The sequence below is a fragment of the Pleurodeles waltl genome, chromosome 5 (assembly GCF_031143425.1).
Source record: "Pleurodeles waltl isolate 20211129_DDA chromosome 5, aPleWal1.hap1.20221129, whole genome shotgun sequence".
Classification (NCBI taxonomy): Eukaryota; Metazoa; Chordata; class Amphibia; order Caudata; family Salamandridae; genus Pleurodeles; species Pleurodeles waltl.
Genome location: NC_090444.1, coordinates 882,733,398 through 882,756,343, shown reverse-complemented (window position 1 = coordinate 882,756,343; position 22,946 = coordinate 882,733,398). Strand labels below are relative to the sequence as shown.

Sequence of the window (22,946 nt, the reverse complement as noted above, 5' to 3'; positions counted from 1 at the left end):
CTTACCCCATATGTAAGTGGCAGATTATGATAAGTAACACCTTCTTGTACTGATGAAGGAATCTTTGTGCATACATAGCAATTCTTTGCATCCATTGTGTCAACATTCTCATTCAGCAAGCGATAGAAGACATTAGTAGATAGTTCCCTTTTTGAATTAGTTCCCTCATGCAAGTACTTTGTATCCTGCTCAAACCTCTCCCATTGTAGTAATATAGCAGTTTCAGGAGTTGAAGCATTGTTAATCGCACTCTTGTCCACCAATGGCATTCCCAAAATCACACCTATAATTATTATTACGCACGCAATACCTAAAATAACACTCAACCAACCAAGCATCCTACCCTTATCATTATCTTTAGTGTTACTCATGATCTATAAAGAATCAGAGAGCAGAATAGGATAAAACAATCAACTTTGAGGTAGACTAAAAGCTCTTTTTTTTTCTTTTTTTTTTTTTCTTACTTTATGCAAAGTCTCTTTCTCTTAGCAAGTATTTACATAGTTTCACTCACTCCCAGAACCCTTTGTCAAATCACGTTAGCAGCTTATCATAATCGGTTTTTCAGAGTCAATTCAGGTTAACAGTGTCACATCCGGTAATTTATCAGTCTCTTTTCTCAGATTTCTTTCCTTATTCAATTTTTCAACATTTTAACACAGTCTCTCCTAATGGTTGAATTCAGGTGCCGTAGTATTGACCTGGAATTTCTCGATTAAAACAGAATGCCAAAAATTCTTGTTGCCATTCAGCTGATGTTGCATACGCCCATTCAGGACCTGCGTATCTTCTGTTTGCAACTCTTTCTTTTCAGTTTGCGATCCCCCTGTAACTCCTTCACTGAGATCTTCTTTCCTGGTTGTGTCAACTTCTTCCTCTATTGTTTTGTTAGGGATCACTCTCTCCTTTGGGGCTTGTGGCTCTGGCCAGTTATCTCCTTTATGTGTTTTCTTTCCGCTTGGCCTTTCAGGATGTTGAACAGTGCCCTCCTCTTGTGCTATGGTGTTTTCTCTTGATGGATCTGCAAGTGGCTCAGGAGGAGTCTGAACACTCTGACCTCCTTCCGCCTCACCTCCTTCGCCTTCAGGGTCAGTTATGGGCTCAACTTCAAACCCGTATCCGTCTGCTTCTGGGAGAACCTCTCTTAGTGCTGGTTCCCCTGTTACCTCAGCTGAGGTAGGCTCACTGTCACCCTCTGGATCTCGTTTACTGTTTGAGTGATCAAGTCGTCCTCAGCGAGCTCTCCTTCAGTCTCAGTTCCCCTTCGATTACTCTCCGGCCCTGAGTCTTCCTTCTCTGCAGCTGTTGTTTTGGACACTTCAATTTCCTCATCAGTTGGACACGTCATCTTCTTTGTGTGTCTGCATGTATCCAATTTGGAAGACCTGCACATTTCACAGCAGTAGTAGTTGTCAGTATTACTTGATATGGCCCCTTCCAACGTGGCTCCAAACACGCCTTCCTCACGTGCTTCTTGACAACCACCCAGTCACCGGCTTTCAGGGTGTGACCTGGATCACTTATCAGTGGCAATGTGGTAGCCTCCACCTGGTGAGAGAAAAAGCGGACCACGTCAGCCAGGCCCTTGCAGTAGTCCAACACCATATCATCTGTGATATTCACAAGAACATTTGCAGGCACTGCGGGCAATCTCATAGCTCAGCCCATAACAATCTCATGAGGAGACAGTCCTGTTTTCTTGTCGGGTGTGTTTCTCATTGACATCAGCACTAAGGGCAATGCATCTGGCCATTTCAAATTGGCAAAAATGTGCGCAGCTACCATTCTCGACTTCAAGGTACCATTCATCTGCTCCACTAGTCCTGATGCTTCAGGGCGATAGCTACACTGCAACTTCTGTTCAATGTGCAATGCACCACATAAGAGCTTAATCACCTCATTGTCGAAGTGTCTTCTCCTATCCGATTCTAAAGAGATCGGGAACCCGAAACGTGGTATTAACTCCCTAAGCAGCAGCTTCGCTACTGTGAGTCTGTCATTCCTACGTGTAGGGTAAGCTTCAATCCAGTGACTAAAAATGCACACAATCACCAACACGTATCTCAGACCTCCACACACAGGCATCTCGATAAAATTCATCTGCATTCTGCTAAATGGAACTCCTGCTCCCCCAACGTGGCTCAAATTCACCACGGTCCCTTTCCCAGCATTCATCTGTTGACAGATGATGCACCTATGGCAGATGACTTCTGCAGCTTGTCTGAATTTTGGATTGAACCAATCGATTTTGAATAACCTCATCATTGCGTCTCTCACAACATGTGCTTGACCATGGTAAAACCTCGCAAATTGTGACAAAAGACTGTTTGGCAAGACCATTTTCCCCTCCTCTGAAACCCATAAGTCATCAGATCTCTGTACGCATTGTATTCTCTGCCAGGAACGCTTCCCATCTTTACTGGCACGTCCCTGCAATGATTTTAGCTCATCCAGTGTGTCAACCACCCTTAATGCATACCCTGAGCATGTTTCATTTTCAGTTTCGGGCAACAATTCCCATTGGTCTTGAAACGATATACAGTTCAATGCACAGAACCTTGCGACTTGATCTGCATATCCATTTCCCATTGACACAAAGTCTTATTACTTAACATGAGCATTGCATTTCACCAAAGCAATTTCAAGAGGTAACTGAATCGCATGCAACAAGTCCTTAATTTTCTCACCATTTTTAACTGGTGAACGAGAAGAGGTCAGGAAACCCCTCTGTGACCACAACTGGCCAAAATCATGTACAATTCCGAATCCGTTTCTGCTTTCAGTATAAATAGTGACTTTCAGGTTTTCAGCTGCGTGGCATGCCCTAGTCAGAGCAATTAATTCAGCCACTTGAGCAGAGTATACTCTTTCGAGCCAGGAAGCTTCTAAGATACCAGTGATTGTAAACACGGCATATCCAGCCCTCAGTACTCCTACTGCATCTCACAGGCATGAACCATCAACACAGATAATGTAATCATTCTCTTCCAATTGGGTATCTTTAATGTCCGGTCTCGGTTTAGTGCACAGATCTGTTACCTCAAGACAATCATGTTCTACCTCCTCAGCATCATCAATGTCTGCATTATCGATAGGAAGTAAAGTTGCCGGGTTCAACACAGTACATCTTTTTAGTGACACATTGGGTGATCCCAGTATAACTGTCTTGTACTTAGTAAGGCGTGCATTGGTCATATGTTGAGTCTTTGTTGGGGTCAACAGGATATCAACTGAATGTGGAACCATTACTGTTAAAGGATGTCCCATCACTATACCCTCACACTGAGTGAGGCTTTGATCAACTGCTGCAATTGCACGCAAACAACCCAGTAAGGCTGCTGCGTCTGGGTCCAAAGTAGCTGAAAAATATGCTACTGGGCGGTTTGCACCTCCATGGACCTGTGTCAAGACAGACAAAGAACAAACATCACGTTCATGACAAAACAGTACAAAAGGCTTTGTGTAATCAGGCATACCTAAAGCTGGTGCCCTGCACATGGTTTCCCTCAGTTCCATGAATGCCTTCATCTCTTTCTCGGACATGGTTATGGCACCCGGGCCATCCTGAACTTCTTTAACAGTCAATCTCACCAAAGGTCTAGAGATAATCGAGAAGCTGGGAATCCACTGATCATCATTCCCAAAAACATCCTAACGTCTCTCTTGGTTGTCGGAGGATTCATCTGTAATATGGCTGTCACCCTCTCTTTAGATATTTTTCTCGACCCTTTCTCAATCAGGTGACCTAAGTACTTCACCTCTTTTTGACAGTATTGTAGCTTCTTTGGGGACACTTTATGTCCATTCTTTCCCAAATGGTTCAATAAGGCAATTGTGTCATACCTGCAGTCATCTTTTGTTCTGGACGCAATTAGCAAATCATCAATGTATACTGTACTAGAGTCGAACTGAAAGGCAGTTCTAATGATCCCAAATCATTCTTCAGTATCTGATTGAAGATGGAAGGTGATTCAGAAAACCCTTGAGGAATTCGACACCAACTGTGAACCTTGTCCAAGAATTTGAAACTAAAAAGAAATTGGCTGTCCTCATGAAGAGGCACCGAAAAGAATGCTTGAGACAGGTCCACAACTGTGAACCACTCTGCATCACACGGAACCTGAAACATGATCACGGCTGGATTTGGCACTATGGGGCAACATTTCACCACAATCTTATTTATTTTTCTCAAGTCTTGAACAATTCGAACTTTCCCACAAGGCTTTTTCAGACCCATTATTGGTGAATTACACGGGCTGCTCATCACTTCCTTTAGAACACCTTGCTTTATAAAATCTGCAATTATCTGCGTCACCTGTATAAGGACATCTTGTGCCATGTGGTACTGCGGTACCTGGGGAAATACTGCATTTGGCTTCACCTCTACTTTGACCGGTTCTACTCCTTTTATTAGTCCCACTTCTTTTCCTGTAAGGTCCCACACCTTTTCTGTCACGGTTCCCTGTAATTCGACTGGTAAATCAATCATCGGGAATAGGATTATCAAAGGGCATTCTTCATTTGCGGTCTCTGTCTCTAACTCTGAGAACTGACCATCGTCCCCTTCATCATCACTGTTTGTCTGCACCTCAATCCCTTCATTGGAACAGGTAATTGAACACCAATCTCGACTTGGACTGGATCTGTAATCGGATTTGTGAGGAACTGATTTGCTACTCCTACCACTCTTATGGTACGCCCGAGAGTGGCAATTTCGGAACCTCTGCACTTCTGACTGTAGAGCGTGTAGCTCCTGTATCAACTAGGAATGAAACCTTATGACCCATAACCTTTCCTTCCACATAAGGTCCCCTCTGATCTACTTCTAGGGACGCTGCAAGCCTGCACTCCTCACTATCTGAACAATCATCCGACCATTCATTGTTTATTCCATCCTCTCCATGCAATGGGAACTGCTGTACTGTATTATTTTGACTCATTGCTGGACCTGTGACCTGTTGAGGAAGCATCACCTGTTGCTGTCCCATTGGAGCTAATGGTATCTGCATTTGCTGGGTAGGTACCATGGGTATCTGCTGTTGTACCTGCTGCATTTGTGCTGGTTGAACACGTGGCATTTGAATTTGTTGCATGGGTTGGAGACCCTGCATCTGCACCATGTTATTCTGGAAATTCGGATTTTGGCCCCTCACTTTTGGACCCTTCACATTTTTTAAATGTACCGATATCATTGCTTTGTTGAACAACACCATCCTGCACCACCATTGGGCATTCCCGCTTCCAGTGCCCCACGCCCCCGCACGCGTGACATGGTGACACCTTTTTCATCCTTTGGACATCATTTTGAACCACAACGGTATACATATCTGGATCACCGTTCACAAAACCACCTCGACCTCTCGGTTGTGCCTGAAACACTCCAGTTTCCTGCGGTTGCTGCTGTACCATCTGCTGTATCCCATTTCCCTGCATCCCTGCTTGCGCTGCCTTTATTTGCATCACCATCACCTTCAACTTTCTCTTCTTCAATTCAATCTCGTCACTACAGTATTTCACATACTGCAACACCTCATCAATCGGCTTCGCTTGCCAACAGATCAAATGATTCTTAATCATCTGGCTAATCTCTGGTCTCAGCCCTTCGACAAACCTGAACACAAGGTGATTCATGTCTTTCGGCTCTATGACCTCAGTGCCACTGTAATGTTTGAATGCCTTCAGCAACCTCTCATAGTAAGCATGTATCAACTCTTTGCCCTCCTGTGACGTTCGATCAATTTTCTGCCAATCTGTCACTTTCGGTGACACTTTCTGCTTCAAAAACTCAATCACTTTGTGATAATACCTCATCTCTTCAGAAGACGGTGCTCCAGTAACCTTATCCCTTGCCAGTTCCTCTGTCGGCCAATCCACACCTCTCTTGCACTCAAGCCATAAATCAGCTGGAACTATAATCTCAAACAGGGTATTCAAATATTCCCAAAGACATTTCGCAAGTTTCACAAACCTGTCCGTCTGCTGGTATCACTCTATTGGCTTCTCCCTCAACCTGGGATAATCATTTGTGAATGACGGGATGTCACTCCTGGACCACGGTACATGGACTAGAACCCCTCCAGCTGTTTCCCTCATTGGTAACATTTTTATTGTCCCCGTGTCTGGTGCAGCTTTCGCCTGCTTTAGTTCTGGGCCATCACCCTTCTCTTTATCTCTCTTCTTTGCCCATCTGCCTTCCCATTTCTCTAATGCTCCCCAAATTTGAGCACTCTGCAGTATCTCTTTAAAATGAGCCTTCATTCCAGTAGATCTCATATGATCGAAATCTTTAGGCTCAAAATCTAACCTATAGCTCCTCTTCAAATGCTTAGTACTCTCTGTCTATGCCGTATTTGTTTGCCAACCTCTGATTCACCTTGCTCACTTCCTTAGTTATTTTGGGGCACAGATACCTCAATTCTGCTTCAGTGTATGATCAAAATCTGCTCACCCCCATTGTTCCTTCCACTAGTTCCATGGCTTCTACACCCAATCTCACAAAATTCTGGTATTCTTCCCTTTCTGACCTCTCTGCGGTCACCGTAGTAGCCTGCGGCGTGTTGACCTTATCTATCCACTTGTTCAATTGTTGCGCTGTTAAGCCTTGCAACGAGATATTTCCAGACTGCATCACTGGTGTCTGTGTCGTATTTGTACTCATTACCTGTGGGGTTAGTGTTCCCAACCCTGCTTGCCTCATCGTCTCCAAAGGAACCCCAATCGGACTAAAGTCCAACAAGGATCTAGACCTTTCAGTTGTCTGTCCTCCCTGCGTCATTCCTTGCAAGTTTCTGATAGACCCTCCTCTCATCGCCTCTTGGGTCATTATTCCCTGTTCACATACACCAGGTTTACCTTGCGCATACAGCAGTACTGGTGGACCAACAGTAATTGGCAATGATATAGCAGCTGGTGACTGTCCAATTCCCAAACCCTGTGGAGCATTAACTCCCATAGCTTGATTCATCATGGTTGCTGTAGCTACTGACTGCGGTCCTGCAACAGAAGTGTAACTCGGAACCACCTGTTGCTGCGGCTGGGGCAGCAATTGCGGAGTTGGCTCAATCTGCACTAACTTTGATCTTGTGTATACTGGATCAGGCGGCACCATCAAACTCGTACTTTCTAATACTGGAACATCAGGATAACGCCTCTGAATCTGTGGTGGCTACAACTGTATCTGTGTGTCTGGCGCAGTGGGTACACTGACACCATTCTGTATCAAAACTGTCTCACTTGTCTGCACTGTACTCGTGATTCCCTTATTTTGTGCCTGGTCTTCAGAACCTACACTAGTGCTCTGCACATTATCATTTATGGCATATGGTGGCGGGCGATCATGTAGCAACTGATTAAGAAACTCTTCATCTTCTGAATCATCTTCATCTACCCAACACCTTTGCGTCTCCTTTTGTTTACTAGAGCCCTTGTCTGTTTTACAAGTGGCTTTCTTTCCCTGTGTCTCATCTTCTTGGGTTATTGCCGAAAACATCTTAATTCCGTCAACTATTCCCCTTCTCCACATTTTGTTCTCATTATCCCATTTAGCTTCCGCTAAAGTCTTTTCTGCTCTTTTCATTCTCCTCATAAATTTCTGCTGCCTCTGTTGTATGACCATTATATCCCAAACCGATAATGCCTCATACTGAGCTGGTCTTGGGGGCGGTTTTTGCACACTTAACATCAACCGCAAATTTTCCAAAATTCTTATATTAAACGTTCTGTGTTCTGGAAACTCCAAACATCCCTCCTTCTCTGTCAATTTGCACCACTGCTTTAACCAAAGACATGGCGCGACTCCCTTCTCCTCCATTACGATATAAGCTGGAGTACCCTCTGGCGGTGTAGGCTCCCCCACACTCGCTGTAAAGTTTGAATCTCCCCCTCAAAGCACACTTTAGAGCCTTGAAAAACATAATTTTTGCGTCTTTTATTTTGTTTAGTATCTAATCAGGAAGTGACTTTAATCCCCAGAACACTCTTCGCCTACCTTCTCAACCAATTGCCTCTCACGGACGGCTGCCAATCGGTGCGCGACCCCTCTCAGTAACAGACCTATCCCAGCGCTGCTCAAATGACGTCACACTCACACAGACTGCGGCTGACAAAGTCTTGCGGCTTGTCCTCCTCACACAAAACTAATGCAATATATTGCGAGCACCTTTAACAACAAAAACCCAAATTTGCCGGTTTACTACAGGAAGGGTAACACAATCTCTTCAGAACTTTACAGAGATTTCACTTGAAGCCTCGGCCGCTACTCTCTCCTTCTCAGCTCCCGCACTCGCAAGCAGAATTCGACCCGCCAATCCTACTCTCAACTTGTCAATGGTTCATTCTAGTGCACTTTAGAACTTGCCAAATCTCCATCGAAGGTTTCAATCACACAATTTGACTCAAACTCGACTTGTCAACCACGCCTGATTGATCTATTAAACCGCACAAATTACAACATAAACCAAATGTCTCCTACACTTCTCAATATACTCTGGAGTCTTGGACCACGCCGGGTCCGTACATCATCAACAACCATGTGGATAATTTTTTAGCACAAAGCGCCACACTCACATGAAGTTCGCCAACTTCAATACTCTCATACTGCGGAGTACGCCCACTCCTACTAAAACAACATTACCTGGCCTAAAACCTCACAAATCACCTGCATAGCAAATCCTACACCACACATACTAAAACGCCAAGAACATACCCAACTCACTTAGGCAAGCTCCGAGATTCCGGGAAAGTCATGGGGAATTTAGAGACACATCATACCTCCAATTTGCATTATTTCGAAAAACACTTTTAAACAGTGGTCCCTCGTCCTAGGGCCCCAGAGGGCCGAAACCGTCGATCTGCTACCAGAACTGCTAACGCTTCCCAATCTAGTTAATTTATTCACTCTGGGACTCGTTTTGGGCCAATGAATCGTTTGACCCTGATTAAAGACACCTTAGGACGAGATAGCTAATCAACAAGTCAATAATGTCATCAATTAGACTCAGAAACCACCATGACCTTTCAGTCATGAATAACCACACCAGTTCAGTATGATTTTGTGATGTTCATTCCCTATTAATTACAATTCTACTAGCAAGTTTATTAGTCTCAAAACCATGAAACACATCGGCATTGTCGTAATATGGCAACTTGAAAAATATTTCATCAAAGCAAAGATCATAAACATTAGAATATAGCACGACATCAACATAGGTTAAACTTAGCAGAGTATCATCAGCGCATCATTCAACAAAGCATTGAACCAGTCATTTGTCTATTTGCGTCTGTTTGGTGAACCCCTTAACTAACCTCGAATTAACATTGGCATGTTGGGCTTCATGCAAAACAATTTAACACCAATTTAGAAAACATCTAACTATGGTCTCTGTCAAAAGAAGCAGTTGGTACCTAGAAAGGAAAGGCAAACAGTCAATTACAATTTCATCATCATATAGTTGCCCTCCATAATGGGTCAGCATACAGATTGAATCTTCGTCCTCAGGACATCAGTTGATTCGCCCACAGCCGGGGAATTCAGCAAGACGGGGTAGAAAGGGGTGGTTCCCTCATAAGGAGGAGAAGTATAGGACGGGCAAAATAAGGGCAAGGATGGTTTGAAGAACCAAACAGCAAAGTCTCTATGCAGAGTGACAAAGTGTCTGGGTCATAGCAAAGTTCGCAATGGCATTTCTCCTCATGGTTCCTCGTGTCAAAGGTTTTTAGCCCTTTTCTGTTGTACAGTCCCCTAATTCTTGATTGGTCAGGGTTGGCACCCCACTATCTGCATCCAGTGGGTTTACAGTATTAGTATTAAATTTGACACCTCATAACAGTTCTCACGTAGTTTATTGGTTCTTATGATTGACGTCTCCAGCGGGCAGAATGTCCGGTATGATTTCATACTCTCGTGGTCCTCTCGCATTTTCAGTCAGTAGGTCCATTGTCCGTACCGGTTCAGGCGACCTTGTACCTGTTACTAGTCTTCAGTGTTGCATTCAGCAAAAATGTTTCTTCTAGCAAGTCGAATTTCATGAGAACGGATCTACTATGGTTACACTCATCCTTTAACTTTGGAAAAGTACGACTACATGTCCTTCAGCAAGTCAGCACACTGCACGTTAGAAAAACACTTTTAATATGAAAACCGGGCAGCTAGGCCTCGACTCATGCTAACTAAAGCCTAATGATTTATTAGCAAAACCTTAACATATAATTCTTAATATTAGTGTAGAATCACACTTTAACATCTAATTTTCATTATTATTAGTCAGTTTCATTAGTCTTTATATGTATTGGTGGCCACTCCCCATGGGCACATTTCAAGTGCGTGTTCAGGTAATAACACATTAATACGTTTTCTAGGCGGCATTAATATTCATTAGTTCATAAACATTTTATGTTAATTTTGAGTATAGGTGCTACGCTCTCTCATCTCAGAGCGCAGATATGGGAGAAACCGTTGGTTTGTTTTATTTTCTTAATTTTCTGAACCATTCACAACATGAGGCACTATTTTAACACAAACTGAAAAAATATCTATTCTGTCGTCTGGTTTTAGCACTGATTCTAGATAATGCCCCAGCCCTCCAAAGCCTGTATGCTTTACTGATACGAAGTAATTGTTTCCTAAGTCAAAGCATACTGTAAGTGCTGTTGACCCTGTTGTACTGTTCAGTTCATATGGATATTACCTTCCAGAGAGACTGTTCTTTGGTTTACTGGGTACACTCTGACCTCGTAGCTGCCAGGATCCTGAGTTTGCACCTCCAAGTGTAGCTCCATTCATCTGTGTCCACTTTCTTAGCTCTGTATTCTATGCGGTTCAAACCGTATTATTCACTGACCACTCCATAGATGGTAGGTATTGGCTTGTCTGTCCTCAAACATTTCTAATACACCCATGAGTAAGCTCAGCTGCATGCTTGCTTGACACATTTTGAGCCGTATCCACACACAAAATTCTTCAGACATAGGCGAGAATGCACAAACAAATTTCTGTCCATCACTTTTGATTGAAAACTTAAGCCACCTAGCACTCATTTTCTCTTCACTAAGAGGCATAGCAATAAAAGTTATTAAAAGTATATCTTTGATTCTGACGCACAGCGTCAAAAAGCTCCCCATGTAGTCTGCCCGGCAAAGGTGTCCTTCTCAAAAAATTGCACAGACACACCTCAGCAGATGAGCTTTATCACCTTGATAGGCGTATCACATGCTCAATAAATACAACTAGAGGTGCGAAGGCCAGATGCCGGGCTCAGATTGATGTCCACATGGAACCTCAAGCTCAAAATGAGCTGAGCTTTCATGTGGCTTCTGCCTGCTAAGCTCGCTATAACAAAGTTTAAAAGGAAAACAAAATAAAAAAACACTAAACATTTGAGGTAAAAAGGGGTAACAAATAACTATCTGTTTGCTGGCTGATTTGTACAAAGTGAATCCAGAAAACCTGGGATTAATTCAGGCTTCCCCACTTAACCAAATTCCGTACATTTAGTGGAATATTTTATTTCACCCTTCACCCTTTTTTTCCATTACCTCTCAATGAACCTATAATGTGAATTATTAATGTCAAAGCTGCTGCATGTTAAAGAAATAAACTTTCAAAAAACATTTTTGAATTGAGTTTATCCTGTTTTATGTGATGTTCGTTGGATGATTTTCATGGCAAACATTTCCTGAGCTTGGCTTGAGAAAGGGTTCTTACATCGAAGCCAGACTCTTGGCTCGATGCTTCCTGTTAGTTTGTTAGCTAATCCACCACAACCTCGGACCGGCCTACCTGAACCACTGCATTTCCTTCCATAACCCCGCCAGACCCCTCCGCTCCGCCTTGAAGGCGCTAGCTACAGTCCCATGCATCCGGACAACCACTGCCGGAGGAAGATCTTTCGCATACCTCACAGGCAAGAACTGGAACGACCTGCCCACACACCTTCGAAAAAGCCCATCTCTCACCATCTTCAGGAACAACCTCAAAACACGGCGCTTCGAATGAGGCCCAAACCCACCACCAGCGCCTTGAGACCCTCATGGGTGAGTATTTGCGCTTTACAAAAGCTGATTGATTGAAGATCAGCCAGTAACCTTATAAACATTGTCAAATACACTGAAACATGTTATATCGAGTTTGGCTTAACATGCACATTTTAGCACTATATTCTTGTATTGGCTCAAAGAATTAATCAGGTAAATTTTTTGAAGTGTTAGCGCCAACTCCATTGGGTGACCTGTTAGCCTCCTTGATGTTTGGGTCTCGTTGGGCTCCTGATTCACACCATGCAACCACATGTATCCATCTACATTATGACTCACCATCGACATTTCTACCTGTCATTGTATTCACTCGCACTCATTCGACTGTCCTTGATTATAACTGTCTGTCCATGCATCCAACTAATATTGGTGTATGAGTGTGGGTCTACATCTGGATATTTTCTGTATGCTTTGTGTTTCTGTTAGTGTATAACATAGGTCATTCCAACAAAAGACATATACTTAATAGAAGTCAGGCGTATTGGCTTACAGTTCGTCCTTATTGTTTGTGTTCGAAGTTGGTACTGAGTAAACTGCACCGGGTTTCAACCAGTCGATAAGGCACACAAGTCATTAGCAGACTCAAACTGTCACCTGACACTCTTTCAAGACAGAGGGAAAATGTGCTTCGATTTATTTCGGCCTGGCAGATTTCAATTAAATACACCGCTCCTTCATGACCTGGTCTACTCTTGGCTTTTAATGATGTAGTCCATGACAACATCATGAGAACCGTATTGCAAAGAATTTCCACATAGTACGGCCCACTATATTCACATCACCAGCTTACCTTTTGACAGTGGCGGTTTGAGAAGATTCTATCAAAGGTTGTTGGGTCACGCGCACAGATCCTACTTCTGCTTGCTCTTGGGCACACCAGCTTCACTCGGCTCTACTTTCACCCTCTTGCACACCTGCACCGCCTCTCCTCGCCTAGGAACGACTGGCTGCTGAGACGCAGTTCAAGTGGCAGCAAGTCAGAAGTTTGTGAAAACCAAGAAGCAAAGACTGAGTCTTGGTTTTGACAGCTGGCGCTGTACTGGCCTGCGGGATCACCCCATGGATGAGGTTAAATCAGTTGAGCCCCTCGTCATTGTCTAATTGACAGTGGCTAAAACACAGAAGAGGCTGTGGTGCTTAATTTGGAAAAGAATAACTGGAGATGCCCAAAGATTTGCTCTGATACCTGCCACTGGTGTTATAGAATTTCGGAGGTGCCATATACCAAGGCAACATAGTCTTTGTTTTACTTCATGCCTTTTTCACTCACCATCACACAATTCCTACCTAATTATCTCTCAGGTTCATTTTCATCCCTGCGTTCTTTCTTTTGTCACTGTTTTTCCATTTTTTTTTCTCTCTCCCTACTCCTTTCCCCTTTTTATGTTTTTCTATCTTTTGCACTTGGTCAAAGCAAAAAAGTACTGGTCCTTAAAAATGAGTGCTGGTAGGCCTTCCCATACAACCAACAGCTAAAAATTAAGCATTACTTTCCTCTTTCACACACATGCTTACACATCTTGTTCGATGCTGTCATCACAACCTCTCTCCCTGAGGCCCTACTGGAGGCTGGGAGGGCTCCTCAGCTCATATTTGCATGTGCTTTGGTCAACATTCCCCTAGACATGTCTAGATTCATGTGTGGCCAGCCTCCCCATTATGTTGTCTGACTTACAGCTCTATAGCTTCCTGAAATAGCTTGACATTCTATATCTGTATATGCAAATTAAAACCTTGTTCCATTCTGAAACAACCTTTAAAAAGCCATTTTTGATGTGCATGTTTTTCCTTGCTAAATTTCTAATAAATTCAGACAACTTTTGCAACATCAGGCCTAATACTTGCCACATAGATTGCCACCAGTAATAATGTAGTGTCCAGTACGCTTCCATTCTTTCCTTTGAAATCCCAACCAACCTGGTGGAAAAAGAAGTTAGGGAAATAAGTAAGATCTGAAGAAGTGAAATACTGTGATGCCACTCAATAGTGATTATTACCTGTTCCAGGAACGTTACTGGATGACAAAGATGAGAAGGACTTGGAGGCTTTGGCAAAACGTGAGACCAAGGAAGACAAAATCTTTGCACATTTTAAGAACAAAATAGCCCCAGAACCAAAACAGGTATGTGAAAGTTTTTTTTTTTTTTTTTTAGTTCGCATTACATCAACCATGACTGTTGGAGACAACATTACCTGTTCAGGCACTGTAACTTATTGACTTTTTTTCCACAGCTAGCCTTCTTTGTATCTTAATTACCATTCCATCACAAAAGAAGGGCCCTTCTGCTTTCTGAATTTTCTCCTATTCCATCCCAAGTCTAACCAGCCACTCTCTGCCAAGAAATGTGCTTCTCAAAGCTGCTACATTATTTTGCTTGACTGATATTAATCATATGTCGTGAAATATATGCAGTCACTAAATTAAAGATTTGGGCCTGGCAAGTGGCTGTACTTGCCAGGTTGAAATGGCAATTTAAAACTGCACACACAGACACTGTCGTAGGTCTGAGACATATTTACAGGGCCACTCTTGGGTGGCCCAGTCAGTGCTGCAGGCTCACTAGTAGCATTTGATTTACAGGTCCTGGGTACACATGGTGCACCATACGAGAGACTTACTAGTAAATCAATTATGCTTATCATGGAAAAGCCAATCACCAATACAATTTAGACAGAGAGCACTTCCATTTTAGCACTGATCAGCATCGGTAAAGTGCCCAGATTCCTAAAGCCAGAAAAAACTAAATTCAGCACAGGCTCAAAAATAAGAAGTCTGTCGAAAATGTCAGGGGCAACCCTGCAAAAAGGGCCATTTTCAGCAAGGATGCACATTTCTCTATACCGTATTAGAAGCAAAACCTCTGGCTAGAATGCAGAGTAACTGGATTAACCATCAAAGTTATACGGCTATTATAGCGTGAAGTAGTGTGAAAATCCAGCCTCTTTCTGAACAACAAAACAAGATTAGATTTACTTTGATATACTTCCTTATAGCTAATATCTGTGTGGGCAAAGTTTAGAAAAAATAATTGTGTAAATTGTCTGTCAAGAGACTGCTCTTTTTTTATTTGGCCACTTTAGTACTAACATACCTTGAGCTCTAATGTATAGTGTCCTGAAGTAAAGGTTTTCACCTCCAGTAGTAAACAAGCCAAAATGCTAGACATTGACAATGCTTGGCGTGAATTCAATATAAGTAGCTGTAAAACCTTTCTAAAATAAACATATAGTTTTAGTGACAATAGACTTGCAGGCGCTCTTACTGGAAAGTTTGAATTCCACTGTGTTCTTGCCAACAAGATGTAGAACAAAGCCTGAGCTTCTGTTACTAGGAAAAACTCTTTTATAAAGCCATCTGTTCATAGTGATCCTACTGTGCAGCAGTAAATCTTAAAAACACTTATTCCAACAGTGATTGCCTTATCTAGTTTGTCTCTTATGCCCCTGCCTTGTTTCACAATACCTAATTTGTGTCTCCTAGGCACTCCTGCGTCCAGTTTCATTTACAAGCATTTAATAACTATTAATGATTTCAGTCACTTTTAAATGGTTTTGAGCAGTTTGAAATGTGTAGATTAGGTTTAGTACAGTGCCTACAGCCAAGACGTCAAGATGGTGGACACACCTTAGGAGTGCTCACGACCCCTCCACCATCTGCCTCTATCTGCATCCTGATGAAAGGATATCCCAAGACATCCTTGGACCCCCGGGACACCGAGACCGTCGCTGGCTGTAATTGTAGTAGTTGACCAGCCTCTGCTGATTGCAGATGGATGCTCTCCATCCCACACTGCTCCGTGACAAAATGCCATCTGGCGTCAGAGTGGTCCGGAGGGCCTGAGTCAGGGCTGTGGGTGCTTCTGAAGAGCAGAGCAGGGGACTGGACGGCACAGTGGCAGACACCGTAGAGTGAGGTGAGGATTGGAGGCGATTCCTCAAGCACCGGAAGAGCCTGATGAGTGCAACAATTGAAATCATACCGAGCTTCCCTCCGGCTGAGCCTGGTTCTATGGTGTGGGGCCCCACAGGGAAGGAGGACTCGAAGCGTGCGTGCCAACCCTGGAGAGGCCGCAGGTGAAATTGTGGGTTGGCGGCACAATGCTTGCCCCTACCCACACAGCTCCCCTCCACAAACTCACCACGCCCCACCCTCCAGATTTTGACCCTGAGCCTGGGGCCTCCCTGTTTGGGACCTGAGGACAGGGGCGGTGTTGGGATGGGGAAGGGGGGTTGAGGCGGCGACCCCTGAATGTGACAGGAGTTGCCTGCTCTGGACAAAGTGAAGGCAGATTAAAACAGACAAGAAAAGGGAAAAAGAGTGACCCAAGACAAGGCGGAGGCTTGGACCCACGGCGATGGCTTGGAAGGGAGCACCTGACCAGGGCATTTCGCCTGCTCATAGGACTGACTGGGCTAGCTGCAGAGGGCCCTCGAGAACTATAAGTGGGTGGAAGGCGGCTCACCCTCTTGGGTTGAGAGCTGGTTGGGCCCCCGTGCTGACCTGTCTCTGGTGGTGGAAGTGGGGCCCCGGGGATAACTGGAGCATTGGTAACGGAAGACCCCTGGGAGTCTGCCAGTGGCCCCGGCAGGGGACCCCCTGATGATGCTAAGAATCTCCTGTTGTGCATATCTACTGAAATCGGCTCGTTCAGATCCCTACACTCGACTACTCGTGCCATTGTGCTTAAGGTAAGCGGGTTGAGAGACAGAGGCGAGCCTGGAGCTGCCACAGAGTGATGTGAGTGATAGAGACTGAGGCTGTGAACAATTGTACTGCTTTTGGCTCACAACCAGCAGTGGCCAACCTAGCATCACCAACTTCGACAGAGCCCGCTGGGTGTGCTTGACCAGATGTCCCGGAATTTGGCGAACTGAGGTGCCTCCTGCCTTCGATTGCTCTTATCACCCTTGACAAAAACACCAAACTTGTCCTCTGAGCTCAACTGCTCATACTGTCACGAGAGGGTGACAAGCAGATTGATCGGCTACACTACATCCTTGTGGCAACCTCAACATGGGCAAAAATAGAACATACCTCTCCTTAACCACCCAGACATGCATGGACCAATTTACTACTGGCCTGCAGACAGCCTCCAAAGGGGTAAATGACTCCGGTGCACCCATCTGAGGAGCTTGCTACGATTCTTCAGGCAGTCCTGTCATCAAGAGAAGCTGTTGAAACAAAGATTAGAGAGGTCAGGGTGGACGTTGGGCTGGTACGCCAAGATCTCCGTAATGCTACGTTCCGGTACACCAGAGGCCAAAATAAGACTATCCGAGGTTGAAGATGAGGTGAAAAGTTTCAAATCCCAGGTCTCAAATATTCTGGTGCGCACATCGGAGCTACACCATTGTGCCGAAGATGCTGAAAACCGTTCACGGCGTAACAATGTACGTATAATTGCCATTCCTGTAGGCATGGAGACCCAACCCATGAATGACTATCTAGAATGCTGGTTTAAAACTTGGATGCCTTTGACTTGCCTTTCGCCCTGGTTTGTGAACTAGCAGGCCCACCGGGCGTTGACCATGCTTCCTCCACCTGTTGTTACACCGAGGCCACTGATTGTCCGGTTTTTCAATTTTCGAGACAGGGACGCAGCCTTACAAGAAGGCCGGACCCAAAAAGATCTGATGCAGGAATGGCTTACAGAACAGCGTCTGCTGACTCGCCCTGGGTTTCAGTCGCACTGAGACAAGGGCCAAGACTCAAAAGAAACGCACCTGCTTTCGAAGACGTGGGTCAGCCTGCCGAGTGCGGTCCCCATCTCTACTGCTGAGGTTCCGTGAGGGCTCCCCATTGGGGACGGACAGGGAGGAGCGATCATTGCAATGGCCTGAGACACTTGACAGGAGACGCCGGTGGAGAGGCTCTCCCCTGATAGGATGCACTCTAGTAGTAACACTGATCTATCCTGTAGTCCTACACTTTAACATGTTTTCTGTGTCCAGATACTGGGCACTGTGGATTATGCTGTATGAATATCCTAGCTGTTGCGGTGATCTATTGTGCAACTGGATCCTAGGTTATGGAGGAGTCCGCCAATGTCCGTTCATTTGATGATATGATTTTTTCACAGAGGTTTCTTATAATGGGCGACAGATGCTTCTGTGGGGAAGTATGGGGAGGGCAGGGAGCTGGGCAGACTGAAAGCATGTTTGCAAGAAAGTTAGTATCCCAGTTGATTTGGGTATCTGTTCAACACCTTGCGGTGCTGAGGGATAGATCTCTTCCCCGAGACCAAACAAACTAAATGGTGGGCAACCTACAGGTGTTATCATGGAATGTCAATGGTCTCCTGGATAAAGTGAAAAGCACGGCTGTGCTCACTTTTGCCCACCGCCATCGGCCAGATGTCCTTTTACTCCAAGAAACTCACCTTTTGGGAGAGTGATGCCCCTTTTTGGCTTGGCGAGGCTATGATAGGATTTACCATGCTGGGTTCACTTGGGGATCTAGGGGAGTGGCGATTCTCCTGGAGCGCACCTTCCCCCATGGTGGTTGATCAGGTGGTGAGGGATGGGCAGGGGCGATTTGTGGCACTGATGGGTACGCTGGTAGTGAGTACTATCAGTCTGGTGAGTGGGTATTCTCCCCCAGCAGCCTGACAGTTTTCTGAGGAACTCTCCAGGGTCTTATTGGATCTACCCCAGGGGCTGACACAGATAGGAGGCAACTTCAATTTGGTCCCAGACCCTGTACGGGACACACTGGGCCCACCTCTGCATCCATATGTGGGGCTGCACGTCAACTTTCAGACTGACCAAGCCCCAGTTCTTCTAACTCTACTAGAGTGGGAAGTCACCCTATGTGGCGGCTCAAGGCCTGGCATTTGCAAAGCAAACCTTGCACCCAACACCTGCAGACCGAGCTTTAGCCATACTTCGACATGAATGATGGTTGTTTCGGTGTTTGAGTCCTCTGGTCTGCCAGTAAGACAGTGATACGAGAACTTGTCAAAAGTTGTATACGCTCTCATGCAAATCACACAATTGGAGGCCCAAGTTCTCCGGCTTGAACAGACCTTAAAAACCCTCTGAAACGGTCTCCCATCAACTGATACTGTTGCGGAGGAAATGCGCAGCCACTCAAAACAAGCAGCAAAGTATCTCTGGTGATCCTCCATGGCCCATGTCTGGCTGGGAGTAATAGAATAGAAAACTGCTTTATTAGTTGGTTTCCCATTAACAGTCATCCTGAATTGTGCCCAAAATTGTAGATATAGAGGGTGGATGGGTGAACACACTCCCGAGGTGGCCAGGACCCCAAATACTTAACTCAATTTCTCAAGGAGGTGTCCCTCCCTCGACTACCCCTTTTAGAGAAAGACTTCCTGGGCGAGCCTATCACAAGCAACTACATTCTCCTCTCTTGCCTCTGGGAAGACTCCTAGCCCTCACGGCTTCCCAGCTGAATATTATGTTGTGTGTCAAGAGATATTAACGCCTAGGCTGCTTGCCCTATATAGCGAAGTGGACCACACAGGTGCCTTCCCACTTGGCCCAGGCACAGCAACCGTAGTAGTTATTCTAAAGACCCAGCCCCCCCTCTCGGGCCTGGGCAGACTATCGTCCCATTGCACTTAATAGTGGGGATGTTAAAATTTACGCTACAATTCTGGCTTCTCGCCTTAAGCGAGTGCTGCCTCTTTTATTACACCCAGACCGATGTCGGTTTATGGCTAAATGAGGAACGTGGCACTGCATACGCCGGCTTCAGATGGCCTTGGCCCACTGGACTCTGTTGCCTTCGGATCTAGTGTTAATATTTGTGGATTTTGAGAAGGCTTTCGATTCGTTGGACTGGAACTACCTACAACTGATTTTGAACCGAGCCAGTGTGGGTCCTAGGTTTAGTAGATTAGTCCAAGTATTATACATTAACCCCACAGCCTGAGTCAAGATAAAAGGTATCCTTTCAGATTCCTTTCCCATTCGCCGAGGAACTTGTCAGAGCTGCCCCTTGTCCCCCTCTCCTCTTCGACCTGCCTATTGAACCACTGACTCAACAGTTCAGGAGCGACTGTCTCTTTAAGGGATCGAGATGGGACACAGATCACGAAGACTGCATAGCATTATATGCGAATTATGTCCTCCTTTATCTGGCAGAACTGGCCATCTCCGGCCCGCATAGTCTCCACCTCTTGCGAAGATTTGAAGAGGCCTTAGGTCTCCGAATGAACACCTCTAAAGTCATTTTGGTGCCCCTGCATGTAGGAGGCTGGACTGGCTTGTAGTGAGTACCAAGGGGTACTTGCACCTTGCACCAGGCCCAGTTATCCCTTATTAGTGTATAGGGTGTCTAGCAGCTTAGGCTGATAGATAATGGTAGCTTAGCAGAGCAGCTTAGGCTGAACTAGGAGACGTGTGAAGCTACTACAGTACCACTTAGTGTCATATGCACAATATCATAAGAAAACACAATACACAGTTATACTAAAAATAAAGGTACTTTATTTTTATGAGAATATGCCAAAGTATCTTAGAGTGTACCCTCAGTGAGAGGATAGGAAATATACACAAGATATATATACACAATAGCAAAAATATGCAGTATAGTCTTAGAAAACAGTGCAAACAATGTATAGTTACAATAGGATGCAATGGGGAAACATAGGGATAGGGGCAACACAAACCATATACTCCAAAAGTGGAATGTGAACCACGAATGGACCCCAAACCTATGTGACCTTGTAGAGGGTCGCTGGGACTATTAGAAAATAGTGAGAGTTAGAAAAATAACCCTCCCCAAGACCCTGAAAAGTGAGTGCAAAGTGCACTAACGTTCCCCTAAGGACAAAATAGTCGTGTTAGAGGAATAATGCAGGAAAGACACAAACCAGCAATGCAACAACTGTGGATTTCCAATCTAGGGTACCTGTGGAACAAGGGGACCAAGTCCAAAAGTCACAAGCAAGTCGGAGATGGGCAGATGCCCAGGAAATGCCAGCTGCGGGTGCAAAGAAGCTTCGACTGGACAGAAGAAGCTGAGGTTTCTGCAGGAACGAAAAGGGCTAGAGACTTCCCCTTTGGTGGACGGATCCCTCTCGCCTTGGAGAGTCGTGCAGAAGTGTTTTCCCGCCGGAAGGACGCCAACAAGCCTTGCTACACGCAAATCGTGCGTTTGGCGTTTTTGGACGCTGCTGGGGCCCAGGAGGGACCAGGAGGTCGCAAATTGGACCTGAAGAGAGAGGGGACATAGAGCAAGACAAAGAGCCCTCACTGAAGCAGGTAGCACCCGGAGAAGTGCCAGAAACAGGCACTACGAGGATGCGTGAAACGGTGCTCGCCGAAGTTGCACAAAGGAGTCCCACGTCGCCGGAGACCAACTTAGAAAGTCGTGCAATGCAGGTTAGAGTGCCGTGGACCCAGGCTTGGCTGTGCACGAAGGATTTCTGCCGGAAGTGCACAGGGGCCGGAGTAGCTTGCAAAGTCGCGGTTCCCAGCAATGCAGCCCAGCGAGGTGAGGCAAGGACTTACCTCCACCAAACTTGGGCTGAAGAGTCACTGGACTGTGGGGGTCACTTGGACGGTGTCGCTGGATTCGAGGGACCTCGCTCGTCGTGCTGAGAGGAGACCCAAGGGACCGGTAATGCAGCTTTTTGGTGCCTGCGGTTGCAGGGGGAAGATTCCGTCGACCCACGGGAGATTTCTTCGGAGCTTCTGGTGCAGAGAGGAGGCAGACTACCCCCACAGCATGCACAAGCAGGAAAACAGTCGAGAAGGCGGCAGGATCAGCGTTAGAGTTGCAGTAGTCGTCTTTGCTACTATGTTGCAGGTTTGCAGGCTTCCAGCGCGGTCAGCGGTCGATTCCTTATCAGAAGGTGAAGAGGGAGATGCAGAGGAACTCGGCTGAGCTCATGCATTCGTTATCTACAGATTCCCCAGAGACAGAGACCCTAAATAGCCAGAAAAGAGGGTTTGGCTACCTAGGAGAGAGGAAAGGCTACTAACACCTGAAGGAGCCTATCACAAGGAGTCTCTGACGTCACCTGGTGGCACTGGCCACTCAGAGCAGTCCAGTGTGCCAGCAGCACCTCTGTTTCCAAGATGGCAGAGGTCTGGAGCACACTGGAGGAGCTCTGGACACCTCCCAGGGGAGGTGCAGGTCAGGGGAGTGGTCATTCCCCTTTCCTTTGTCCAGTTTCGCGCCAGAGCAGGGGCTAAGGGGTCCCTGAACCGGTGTAGACTGGCTTATGCAGAATTGGGCACATCTGTGCCCAACAAAGCATTTCCAGAGGCTGGGGGAGGCTACTCCTCCCCTGCCTTCACACCATTTTCCAAAGGGAGAGGGTGTCACACCCTCTCTCAGAGGAAGTTCTTTGTTCTGCCATCCTGGGCCAGGCCTGGCTGGACCCCAGGAGGGCAGCTGCCTGTCTGAGGGGTTGGCAGCAGCAGCAGCTGCAGTGAAACCCCAGGAAGGGCAGTCTGGCAGTACCAGGGTCTGTGCTACAGACCACTGGGATCATGGAATTGTACCAACAATGCCAGGATGGCATAGAGGGGGCAATTCCATGATCATAGACATGTTACATGGCCATATTCGGAGTTACCATGGTGAAGCTACATATAGGTAGTGACCTATATGTAGTGCACGCGTGTAATGGTGTCCCCGCACTCACAAAGTTCAGTGAATTGGCTCTGAACAATGTGGGGGCACCTTGGCTAGTGCCAGGGTGCCCTCACACTAAGTAACTTTGCACCTAACCTTTACCAGGTAAAGGTTAGACATATAGGTGACTTATAAGTTACTTAAGTGCAGTGTAAAATGGCTGTGAAATAACGTGGACGTTATTTCACTCAGGCTGCATTGGCAGGCCTGTGTAAGAATTGTCAGAGCTCCCTATGGGTGGCAAAAGAAATGCTGCAGCCCATAGGGATCTCCTGGAACCCCAATACCCTGGGTACCTCAGTAC

At 45.7% G+C, this 22,946-nt stretch overlaps 1 protein-coding gene across 2 annotated transcripts in view; it reads left to right on the top strand.

The window, feature by feature from the left end:
• The window catches only part of PDCD2 (programmed cell death 2), a 242,329-nt gene that overhangs the window by 67,820 nt on the left and 151,563 nt on the right, over nucleotides 1–22,946 (top strand). For both annotated transcript variants that reach the window (XM_069234984.1, XM_069234983.1), the window contains exon 4: nucleotides 14,037–14,152. In XM_069234984.1, the coding sequence (XP_069091085.1) occupies nucleotides 14,037–14,152 (116 nt within the window). The remainder of the gene's footprint in view (nucleotides 1–14,036; nucleotides 14,153–22,946) is intronic.